This window comes from Cotesia glomerata, linkage group LG6 (genome assembly GCF_020080835.1).
Source record: "Cotesia glomerata isolate CgM1 linkage group LG6, MPM_Cglom_v2.3, whole genome shotgun sequence".
Classification (NCBI taxonomy): domain Eukaryota; kingdom Metazoa; phylum Arthropoda; class Insecta; order Hymenoptera; family Braconidae; genus Cotesia; species Cotesia glomerata.
In genome coordinates, this window is record NC_058163.1 from 20,263,626 (window position 1) to 20,276,696 (window position 13,071).

Sequence of the window (13,071 nt, forward strand, 5' to 3'; positions counted from 1 at the left end):
TCGAAAAAAAAAAATCAAGTGATCTTTGAATAATTTTTAAATCTAAGTTTAAAATTTTAGATTCAATTTTAGTTGATTTAATAGTTAAACATAACACCAATAATTATATTGAATATTATAATTGAATTGATATTATATAGAACAATTTGAAAATAAAAACGAACTTTTACAACTAAAAAAACACGCCTTAATTACAAACTATACAAAAATAAGTTCAAAAAAAGAATAATAATTAAAAATAAAAATTTATTTTTGTAAAAAAAAAATGTAAGGAACTTTTAAGATATTTTTATGCATCCTACGATTATTTTTACAAAACAATAATTTTTTCATTTTTTATTAAACTTATGAAAAACTTGTTGAAGATCTTTCATAACTATTTTATACTTTTGCTATTAAACCGTGTTTTTTTTTACTTTAATACATTAAAGTAAAAACATTAAAATTTTTTAACTGTAGAAGTATTGAAGCTATAAAATCAAATCATTATTCTTTTTCAATTTTTTTTTTAATATGAACTTTCGCTCCAAGTTTTCTAAATATTTATAATTTTTTTTTTTTTTTTTTTTGACAATTTAACTTTAAAAAAATATCATTAAAACTACTTCCAATGTTATTAAAAATTTAATGAAAAATATTTTTTGCTCGACTTAAGCAGGGCTCATTTACTGCTCCATAATATCATAAATTTTTAATGCCGTCGTTGCACTATCTACTTCTCTAAAATAACTGAGAACTTTTTTTTCTTAAAAAATTTCTGTTCTTTTTTTTAAAATAAATTGAAAAAAAAAAATTCACATATTATACTATCTTCAAGATTGTAATTCTCAGGTGTCTAGACTTATAAAAAATTTTCCCAACAATATTTTAGGTCTATTTCTTCCTCGTGGTCGTATTTCAAAATAACATAACCAAGATCCACGACCAACAAAAATCGGGACACCCAAGCAAGATACCGAAAGAAATTTCCTGACATTATGTTGGCAAAAAAATGAAAAGCTACGGCGGCCTCGGTATTGACATTTCCTCACGTTCTCCACGTTCTAGGTAATCATTCAGGTAGAACTAGCGTTAGACAACGAATCTGCTTGGTTAGTAAAGACCAGAGTGGACCTAAAAAGTGAAAAAATAATAATAAATAAACAGATAAAAATAAGAAAAGAAAAGGAAATAAAAATAAGAAAAAATAAAAATAAAACAGTATGACCTCGTGTTGTTGTTCCTTGTGGGAATTTAGCTGATGGAATTTCGAGGAATCCCAGAGGCAAAGACAACACACAAGAAGCTGAATAAGAAGAAGCAAAAGGATTCAAAAAAGCAAGGAAGAAGAAAATAAATTAAATAAATAAATAAAAAAAGTGGTACTTGTCGCTTCTCGTTTGGTTACTCCTGGTGCTCCTGCTGCATTGCCGATACTCGAGAACAAGAAGAAGCAGAGGAAGAGGTAGAGGTAGATGCTGAGGTAGCTTCAGCTAAAGAGTATCTCATACTCAACCAAGAACAACAACAGCACCAGTACCAGTACCACCAGCAGAAGCAGCAGCAGCAGCTACGAAAAGGGCATCAGCAGCCGGCACACCTTGGTTGGTTGGTTGGTCATTGGCTCTTGTCCTCCCTGTCCTCTTTACCTCTCTTTACTTCTTTGGTTGTTTCTCTATTCCACTTGTTTCACTCTTAGCTTCTCGTGCTTACTCTTGCTCTCGAACTTGGTGTTCCACATAAATACACAAATACGCTGGACTTGGTGAGTAGGGGCCACGTAGACGTACACGGCCGCATTCCACGGCCCCCGCTCGAGCGCTAAATTTCTCGTGCTCTTCAGTCCCCAGTTCCCCTGGTCCGTCTGCTCCCACTCTACTCCGGTTGTATTTTATCTTGGGTCTCAAGTCCGGACCATCTCCAACTTATTCTGCTATGCTACTTCCACTCTGCTGATGGTGTCAGAGAGGCCCTGTCCCGAGGGCGCCACCGGGTGCTTCTCGTTTTTCGGTGACAAGAAAAAAATCCGATCTGAATGATTAAAAGTTTGAACTAATAATTTTTCATCGAAGAATTTTAATTATTTTTTAAACATTTTCAAACGTCAATTGAAAAAAGACAAGAAAATTAAATTTTGTATTTATAGAATAAAAAAAAAAGTAGAATTGAGAATAAAAATTAAACTCGAGAACGTCAGAGGAATTTTGAAGAAAATTTTAGTGAGCACGATAATTAGTATTTTTTATTTAGATCTTCTTGTTTGGATTTGAATACCGGGCCTTTACTAAAGAGAAATTGTACAAGTGAGTAGAAGTATATTACCGCGCCATCATCGGTGGTTTTGAGGGATAGTCGGAAAAATAATACAAGTACAATCTCAGCGATATTTACTTGTTAAATCAGTGGATATTTAAGAAAAATAACAGTATGGCTGAGTAAGAGCAGAAAACTGGATGCAATTGTCAACTAAAGTTACTTTTTAGATTTTCAAATAATCATTGTAAAGATAGAATAGATAAAATGAAAATTTTTGAAGTAACAATTTTTCATTGAAAATTTGAGATTATTTTCTAAACATCTTTGGGAATAAATTGAAAAAAATAACACTTTACTTATAAACGATAAAAAATAATAGTTTAGATAAATATTGAATAATCAAAATTTGATATTGAAAATCAAAATTGAACTTGAGAACATAGATTTTCAAAAATTTGAATTTCAATAGCTCGCCTTTTACTTGAGAAAAATTATACAAGCTGGAAGAAGTATACTACAGCGCCACCTTCGGGTGATTTTAAACAATAGTCTGAAAGTACCATTTAAGTGGTATTTACTCATTAAATCAGTAGATGTTTAAAAAAAATGACAGTATAGCTGACCAAGAGCAGAAAATTGGGTATACCTGCCGAAATTTATTAGCTGCAATCAAACAAAACAATATTGAGGCAATAGTAAAAAAGTTTTCAATGAAAAATTTCATTGATCTGAAAATTCCATTAAAAAAAAAATCATTGAATAATTGTGAGTTGTATTGACCCCCGTAGCGGGCTATGGCAGCATACGATGAGTAAAACTGCTCAGCAGCAGATCTACAATAATCTCACACGATAGGATGTGGACATGGATGGAGAAACGAGAGGCAACGCCTTCACCTCTACTCCTTAAAAATATTTTGTTTACCTCTACTTGGGTCTCAGATCCTGGGTAGGTTCTTCTTTGAATCCGGCGGCGGCCTCGCATCTCCGCAGGGCGTCTTTCTCAATCCTCCCGACTCTCTCCTTCATCTTCATCTTCTTAGTCTTGTACATATATAAATACATATATGTATAAGTATCTTTGTTCTTTATTCCCTCACTTAAAAGTTTCCGAGGTTTCACTTGCGATAGATCTCTGTCCTCCTTATTGTACACTTATGCTTCTTGTATGTATGTATGTTCGACAGATAAAAGGTATCGACAGGATTCCTCACTTGTTCTCTTCTCAGTATATGTATCTAATAAAACAGAGTAAGAGAGAAGTAGAAAGAGAAAGAAATAACCGGCCCCCACGCAGGCTTCTTTACATTCACAGACCAAGACTTGATATAGAGACCAAGACCTACAACGACGACCTCAACGTCTTTTACTCGTCGCCTCCGGGTGTCACATATTGCGATAACACACCGCCGCCGCCCCATTGTTTTCACATCCATTCAAATTTCGAATTGTATCAATATTTATTTACCTTATCAAGCTATACATTTTTATTATTTCTGTTGTAACGATATTGTATGTATTTACAATCTGCCTTTATAATTTTTTTTATGGGGATAGATTAATGGAGTAGGTAATGAGGAATGATAATATGCTGAGAAGTTATGTGGAGATTATTCTAGTTTTAAATCGCTCCGAAAAATTAAAAAGTCTAATTAACAATTGAGTTTAGAAATTTGTAAAATTAATTTTATTATTTCTCAAGTAAAATAAAAAATATACAAATTTTTTTTTTGAAAAAATTTTTGGGCTTAAAAAGTTTGGAGTAAATTTTGTTCAATTTTAAAATTTAAGTGAGAATTTCATCTTTTTTTTTTTTTAAATCTGTCTTTAAAAAAATTTTTTTATCAGATTGATAAAAAATTTTATTTTAAAATAAAATAATTGCTCAAATAACTTGAAAGAAAAAAAAAATTATACTGTTCAAAATTTTAGCTTAAATATTAAAAAAAAACAAGTTTATTTTTGTTATAATGGAAATTTAAAATAGAAATTTTTTTTCAGTTTGTACTTTTAATATATTTAAGAATGCAAAAAAATTTATGATTTTTGATCAAATTTAATTTTTTTACACCTTGCAGGTATTTTAGAAAAAATTTTTTACTTTAAAAACTGAAATTTTTTATAACTATTCATTCAAGTTCTATAAAATAAATTGATTTGTCACACATACTTATTTTGACAATAATTTCCGTTCATAATAAATTAACAACTTGACTGTTTACTAACAATATACACAATGAAAAAATCAAATTGCTTTTGAACATGCACTTAATCTTTTCTGAAACTTCCGTCGTATTAATGTAAAATTAAGTGACTTTTCAGAGATACTTTTAGTCGGTGTAGGCCCAAAAAAATTTTCTTCCCACATAAATATTTTAATAGGAAAAATTTTTTTCCCGCATACTCAAAAAATCTCAGTGTAAGGTCTTACTTAGATCTTTTGATGATTGATTATTCCATGGGAAGGGAATTTGTTAAAAATGTTTTAAGTTTTAAACGTTTGTATAGTATAATAATAGATTTTAGAAAAATAAAAGGAAAAGGGAGGTTCTCACCCCCTTAAGAGCAACTCAATATAAGCTGGCGCATCTAGCGGATAGGATATAGGCTGTGTCGGTGGCCTGATTCTTGGAAGGACCTCATTCGTTGTTGCCTGCTATATATCTTAGCTTCTCTCTCTTTCTTGTCCTTTATATATTTTAAAATATATTTATACATGTATATACACACATATAACTCCAAAAGTATGTGTTGCTGGTGCAAGATGCTGGGAATGAGACCCTCGAATGCATTTCCTTTCTCATTCTCAAATTAAAGCAGCCCACATTCCTAAGTAATATATGACACATAACTTATATTATATTATATTGTCTGATAAAAACACAATATCAAAAAAATTATACAAAATTAAAATATATAATAATTATTCAGCTTAAAATCAATGAATATTGTATGAAAAAAATTGCTAGCACCAAATATATTAAATGAGTAATTTTTCAATAAATTTTTAAAATAATATCGCTGTAACAAGATAAATTATCAACATTTTAATGGAAAATGTGACAGAATCAATTTATAAAAGCAACAAAATTTTTGAAATTTGATTTAAACAAATTTAATACCGCTAAAAAACATACTAAAAAATAAAAAAGGATAAATTTGCTAATAAAACCCAATTTTTGAAATAAAAATATCGTCAAAAATTTATTCCTATTAAATTTTATTCAAAAAATTATATTTTAGAGATTCTGTACTATTTATGAAAAGAGTTTTTTGTGAATATGATTATCGAAATCATTATAATTTAATTTTATTGTAATTTGCGCAGGTTATGGGTCCAGGCTACAGGCTATGGGCCCATTACAAGTATATAATTTTCATTGTAATTGATAGTGGCATAGAATATTGTAGTACAGAACTGACATTTTGAGTTAGCTTTAACAAACTAGCGCGCGAATTTTAAAATTTCTTATGCCATTAAAAAAAAATATTTTAAGCAATTTTGGTGGTTAGAAAATTTTTTAAAACACTAATTTATGTTTTCTACACTTATAATCAAAAAGTTAAAAATTATAAATTTGAAAATTAAAATGAAAGAATAATTAAAGTTTTAAAAATCACATTATGAAAATATAAAATTTTAAAGTGTAATTAAATGGAAATTAAAATTTTTAAGTAACTAGTGTCAATTTTAAATAGCCGGAATAATTTTCATTGAAATTTGACCTCAATTTTCCTTCTAGGAAAATAAAATTAAAACGAAAAGTTTTAAAAAAGTGACTGGGATATTATCAGAGGATGTAAAAGATTTTGTTGGCGCCACTCTGGTATTTTCAGTGAATGACTGGACCAGGGGCAATTGGATTGAGAAAGCAGATAGCATAGGCTCGAGGGGAACCGCGTCAAGGATCAAGCGCCTCAGGAGCATCTTCTTCTTCTCCTCCTTTTCTTCTTATTTTTATTCTTATTATTCTTTTCTCGTTCGTGCTTGGCCTAATTGGCCCAGGAATTTCGAGAGTTCTCAGTCACTCTCTTTGCTTTTTCTCGCCTAGCCGCGAATTACCATTACGACTCCCTATTTGGCGGTTTCGCGGTACCCAAATTCACCTGAAATTAACCTCTACTCCGAATATCTCAACGCGTATTTGAATAATCACTAAAAATGTGTATGTACTACGAATATAAGAATAAATTTAAGTATGTAATTAAATTTACGTGTTTTTATATTTAAATTTAAATTACATGGAGTTTAAGCGCCAGTGGAGCTAGAGGATGTGGGAGGAAGAGGACAGAGAAAGAGGAGGAAGGAGTGAGCTCCTCGATTCCAAGAATCTTGAGGTAGGTCCTTTGAAAGAGTAAAAAATCCGACTATAAAGAACTGCTCCGAGGAATAAAAATAGTAATAAATAACTGCATGAAATAAAAAGAACAAAAAAACATTTTATTTATATTATACCGAGTAAAGAGAATTAATAGTTTTTCATAGGTAATAATATGTAATAAAAATAAAACGTGTCTTGGGTATTTCTTTGAAAACAATTTTTATTTATTTTTGGTAAAAATCAAAATTAAAAAAAATTTTTTTTTCTTATAAATATAGAAATTTTTTGTTTTTTTAATTTTAGTTATAAAAAAAATTTTAATACTTAATGTTCATATTAAGCTAATTTTTATTAATAATAATAATTATTAGTAACTTTAAAATTTAAACTTTTGAGTTTGAAAATCAATTTTTTACTGAAAAAGTATATTTTTAATTTCAAAATATTTGTAATAATTTTTGAAACTCAAAATTTTTACTTCATACTCCATAAAATTAAAAAAAAAAAATTTTGTAATTTTAATAAATTTTGTTTTTGTTAAATTACATTTTTTAATTTTTAATGAAGCACTTCTAAATTACAACTCGATTTTATTATTCAATCAATTTATTTTTAATTCAATGAATAATTTCTCCTCTATAATTAATAAATAAATTGAATATTATTTAATTTCAATTGAAGCCATTAAGTTAATTAATGAAACTTGAAAGTAAACTCGCGACCTTTGATAAAAATGAAGAGTTAAAATTTTTTGGGAATTTATTCTTCGTCAAATATACAGTTAAAAATAAAATAAAATAAAAACTTATAAAAGATTAAAACTTAAAATTCCATCAGAATTTATTGTCGATTAGTATGTTACGTGTGTGCTTTTAACCATTGAATCAATTCCCATCGGCTTCACATCGGCGACTTACCGGAGTTTGACTTAGAGATTTCTCGGAAATTTATATGGTTGAGAAAGTTGGATAAAGTCAAGCAACAAACTAAACGATATAGTGTATAGTCTGTATGTAGTTATTTTCTTCTCTTTCTATTCTGTTTTATGTTCTCGCGATACAAGTAGAGGGAGGAAAGGCGCGAAGAAATGAAAGGAGGGGACAGGTGAGATACGAGAGCGGATACTGCCCGATAAAACCGTGAGAAGAAATAAAAAAAAAATAAAAAGAGTCTTTTATAAATAAATACTAAATATTTAATATTAATATCAGTATTTATTTTAATTTAAATTTAAATTCAAACGAAATGTTTAATTGCAGAGATAAATGCCTCACCACAATACCAGTTAAAATTTTTTAGTTTACTTTAAAAAATAAAGGTTCCAAGAAGGACGTTGCTTTCTGAATAGAGATAAAATAAATTTAAAAAGTGTCCTGGACCTTCGTCAACCAAGTCTCATCTCTAAACCTGTCCTGTCTTTAGTATTCTTATTTTTATTCTTATTCGGACAGATAGAAGAAGTAGAAGTAGAAGTAGAGGTAGAGGTAGAACCAGAGGGTTGATTTTTGAACCTCCCGACAACTATTTCCGAGAATAACATTCCGTAAGTTTAAAAAATGTGTACACAAACTAAAACGCCACAACTACAAACTGGTCCTGTTGAAAACAAGCAATTGGAGTTCTCTTTAAGATAAAATATATAGAAACTGATTCTCCTCGAGGGATCTCTCACCTCTACCTCTACCTCTGCTGTTACGTGCTTCTTTATTGCTCTTGGTATTAGTATATTGGTATTGGTATTAATACTGGGCGAGACGAAAAAGGACGCTTGAAGGTATTGCTCAAGAAGAATAAGAAAAGAAGAAAAAAAGAAAAAATCCGGGCAAACAGCTAAGAGCAACAGAGAAGAAATAAAAGAGGTGGTTAGCGATTGGTAGGTGGAGATAAAAGGGATACTAGCGTTGGCGGTAAGACCAAAGAGTAGCCTATAAGACTCCAGTGAAAAATAACTCCAAAAAAAATATGCACCGGCATAGCATGAGAACGAGGTGAAGAAAAATACCGTACTGATCATTGTTATTCGTGAGAATAACCTACCTATATTTATATTTATATTTATATGTTTATGGGGTGCTGATATTCTTTTTAAAATTATTAGGGCTACGAATAACTCCTACTAGGGGCAATTTTTTGGAAAAAGACGTTTTTATTGATGCTATTGCTGTTATTTGGTCATTTTTTAGAAAATTGAGTTTTTTTTATATTTATTCATAAATTCGTATTATTTTTTTTCAATTAGTAATTTTTGAGGAAATAAGTTTTAATTCTTTTGTTTCAGTGTTAATTCTGAAAAAAAAATTAATAGTTTTTTTTAGTTAGAAATTATACAATAATTAGATATCTTTTTCTAATAATTAGTATCAACTTTCTTTAATTAGTTATGTATATAACACTTTAATAAGTGTTCATAATTAATTAAAATTTTTTTGTTCAATTAAAAATTTTATAAGAATAATCGTTCTTTAATCAATAATCATTAATTTTTTTAAATAATAAAAATAAAAAATTTTCTTTGCCCAATACTGACTAAAACCTCAATGAAAATTATTTCCCTAATACGAAGTGAGATTTTTATGACCGGAAGATATTTTTAATAATTTTTTCCAACAATTATATATAATAATAAAATAAAAAGTAGGATATTGAGAAATGACTAGAGACTAATGAATACCTCAGGCGAGTTGTAAAGTGAGAGACTAGAGGCGAGAGTGGACACGCGGCCCTGCGGGCAAGGCAGTCGAGTTTCTCAGTCCAGTATCTTGTCATCGTGTTGTATGTCTCGGTTCCATCCCATCCCATCTCATCTCATCTTATTTCGACTACATCGCTACAACTATTTGGTCCCATCTGATTATATCAATACTAATACCAATGCCAATACCGACAACTGGTACCAGTACCGATTTTGATGATCGAGTAAAAGCATAAAAATCCTCAATACTACCAGTTTTCGCCAGACACTTGGACGCGCAATTACAACTACCACGACAACATAATATAACCGCGACAATCTTGTCGATTGGCCGACACCTCGCGGGCTCGTTTGGCGACTCACAGTCTAGCTGGTGAAAACACGAATTTTTTTGGAGTTGGCATATAATTTGCATATTCTTTATCCTTATTACACTTTTTATTAATTAATCTATTATTTATTAAATTTTATTATTATTAAAATCAACTTTTTTAATTGAATATCATCAAATCATTATCTAGTTACTTAAAAAATAGCCATAACTCCGAAATTATTGATTTTAAGAATAAATCATAAGAGACCAAAATTATATCTTTAATATTTAAAAAAAAAATAATAATAAAGCAATTTGAATAGTATTCACATAGTGGAAAGTGAAGAATCATTAGCTACACGGAAGAAACGAGATTTAACTGGTTTCCATGTTGGACGGAACCTAGTTCCATCTATAGTGAAAAAAATTTACAAATGGTTACTACTTCTATGTAGACTGTAGTAGGTACAGTTTCCGTTTATTTCAGTTCAATCCGAGATGGGGCTCAGAGCCATCTGAGATTTATTTGTCTCAGATGGTTGTCAGTACCGCGCGCATGCTCGTCAGTCCCATCTTACATAGAAGTGGCGTTCATTTGGAATTTAACTAGAATCTATCTGCAGATAGTACCTATTTTTACATTATCAATGTACATTTACATTTATAATTTTATTCCAAATCAAAAAACTAATCCTTAATAAGTTTAAAAAAAAAATAAATTTAAAAGAAAAATTTTTAATTTAAAATTAAAAAATTAAAAAAAAAAATTTTAATTTCAGTGTGGTACTGTTTTTTAATACAAGATGAAGATTGGTATTCATCAACATCTTATTTTAAAAAATAGTGCCACACTGAAATTCAATTTTTTTTTTTAATTTTTTAATTTTTAATTAAAATTTTTTTTTTTTATTTTTTAAATAAAATTTTTTTTTTTTATTTTTTAATTTTTAATTTTTTTTTTTATTTTTTAATTTTTAATTTTTTTTTTTATTTTTTAATTTTTAATTTAAATTTATTTTTTTTTTAACTTATTAAGGATTAGTTTTTTGATTTGGAATAAAATCATAATGTGTATTATTCATTATAATATACTTATTATTCATTCATATTATTCATATATATTTGATTGCAAAATGCACTTGAAAATGATAATGTAAAAATAGGTACTATCTGCAGATAGATTCTAGTTAAATTCCAAATGGACGCCACTTCTATGTAAGATGGGACTGACGAGCATGCGCGTGGTACTGACAACCATCTGAGACAAATAAATCTCAAATGGCTCTGAGCCCCATCTCGGATTGAACTGAAATAAACGGAAACTGTACCTACTACAGTCTACATTGAAGTAGTAACCATTTGTAAATTTTTTTCACTATAGATGGAACTAGGTTCCGTCCAACATGGAAACCAGTTAAATCTCGTTTTTTCCGTGTAGTCACTATAAAAATGGTTAAAACTTCTAAAGTATTGATTTTAGAGAAAAATCTTAGTTGTAAATTGGAAATTCACCTATGAAAGCTTTATTGCTATTATTATTTTGTGAATCTGAGTATTTAGGAGCGAAAATAGATGAATTGAAATGATTTAAAGAGATGGTTACACGATAGCTTGTAGAGTCCTATCCGGTATGCCTGAGAATTTGTTGATTGTACCTGGGATGATAAAAGAAGGAGTGAGAGTTGGGACCGGAGGATAAATAAGGAAGAAGGAAGAAGCAGGGAGAGGAGAAAAGGGAGGACTCGGACATTCCAGTGGACCCCAGGTAGCATCGGAGGAATGCAGATAGGATGAATGAGGTGGTCCATGGACGGACTTTCGTCCACCATGCTAGGCAGCTATCCTACTTACTCACTTACTCACTTGTTCACTCACTTACTCGGCTGTAAGTTTGCCTGGCTGGTTGTTAATACTTAAACTTGGATGGCATTTAGTTCGTTACCATTACCAGCTTACCGGCTTACAGCTCCCTTCTGTTGATACCCGCTCTCCAAAAGATCAAGTGGAGAACCAACAACCATGGAGATGATGAAGAGCACTCAAGATACTGCACCTTGCATTCCACCAAACCCTGCGTAATTAACTCGCTACTTTATTTTTGTTTTGTTCTACTACAGATCACCTTCTGCTCCAGCTGTATCACTTTTATCGAATTTTATTTATCACTTATTATAATTCTTATTATTTGCTAAGCTGAAAAAAAACATTTTTATTAACTATAATTCTGATTAGTTTTCAAAATAATACTAAATAAAAACTAAACATTTTTCATATTATTTATTTAAATTATGAAGAAATCTGAATTTTTTTTTTTTTAATATTTTATTATTTAAAACAAATTATAATTTTATTCTGTTGATTTATCTTTCAAAAACATAATTTCTTTTTAAATGATTTAGTTAATTTTTTTGAATGAAATTTTTCTTTTGTATCTTATGCGCTTTCGGAGTTTTTAATTTGTTCTACTGTTTTCAAAGATAACAAAAGACTTGAAAGAAAAAAAAAAGTATTCAATAATGCGTTACCTTTAATTCGTAAGGTACAAAAGAAAATTTTAACTTTTTGGGAAATTTTAATAAACTCAAAAAAGAATTAAAAGTTTCTTTAATTTATTTTACTAATTTACAGTCTTAAAATTTTTATCTAAAAATTATTAAATTAAAAAAAACTTCTGACTCAGTTTTTTTTCTAACATTTCTACAAAATCTTACTTTTATTAAAAAAAAAAAATTATCAATTCAATTAGAGATTTTATACTGTAAATTTAAATAACCCGGATAAAGAAATAGAAAAAAAAAAAAAAATAATTACCACCAATAAGTTGAAGTTATCTAAAAAAAAAAAATTTCCTAATGATGTCATTATTTTTCTTGGTGATTCCTTATCAAGCAATTACATAAATAAATATTTTAAATCTTTCAAAGTGAAAAAAAAAGAGTGATGTTATGTCCCCACGTACGTCATACAAATACATGTATGTATAATGTTCTGTTGGAGTACGTGTAGATATGAATGAGTGGGGCTATCACATCGTGCACTGGGTCACCGACTGATATCTATCCCCCTGATGGTATAGAGAATGAAAGAGCATAGCATGCCCGATACGGAGATACGTATGTATAAAATAAAAGCCATGGTTTCGAGTTGAGTTTTAAACAAGAATGGGTATAGTATTATACAGAGAGAATCTCTACTCTATATATACTCGAGCGCGTTCTATTCGTACCCACCGAATACGAACACCACCGATAAAACCGATACGATACATACGATGAATCTACTCTGTACACAAACGCTTCCGTTTGTTATCGCCAGCACATATATACAGTAACAGCTCGCTGGTGCTTCGCTGCTTTCAGGGTGGGAGAATTTTCATTCACAAACTCGTTATGAAATTAATAATACAAATGAAAAACGGTATAACGCAGCAATAAAAGTCCCAAGTTACTTAACCACTCGAGATTTTAATTAATTTTTTTTAAATTAACAATTATTATAATTGAAAAAAAT

At 29.5% G+C, this 13,071-nt stretch overlaps 1 protein-coding gene and 1 long non-coding RNA gene across 6 annotated transcripts in view; one reads left to right on the forward strand and one right to left on the reverse strand.

Annotated features, from left to right (window-relative positions):
- LOC123267371 (serine/threonine-protein phosphatase 4 regulatory subunit 1-like) overlaps nt 1-13,071 on the forward strand; it is a 96,485-nt gene that overhangs the window by 47,309 nt on the left and 36,105 nt on the right. For 3 of the 5 annotated variants that reach the window (XM_044731951.1, XM_044731952.1, XM_044731953.1), the window contains one exon: nt 6,483-6,572. The exons of the other annotated variants lie outside the window; for them this stretch is intronic. In XM_044731951.1, coding sequence (XP_044587886.1) covers nt 6,483-6,572 — 90 coding nt within the window. The remainder of the gene's footprint in view (nt 1-6,482; nt 6,573-13,071) is intronic. 5 annotated transcript variants of the gene reach the window in all.
- On the reverse strand, nt 845-1,847 carry LOC123267376. The gene is made up of 3 exons (XR_006510022.1): nt 1,366-1,847; nt 1,208-1,285; nt 845-1,113 (listed from the first exon to the last, which is right to left on the reverse strand). It is a non-coding gene; the product is annotated as an uncharacterized LOC123267376 (long non-coding RNA).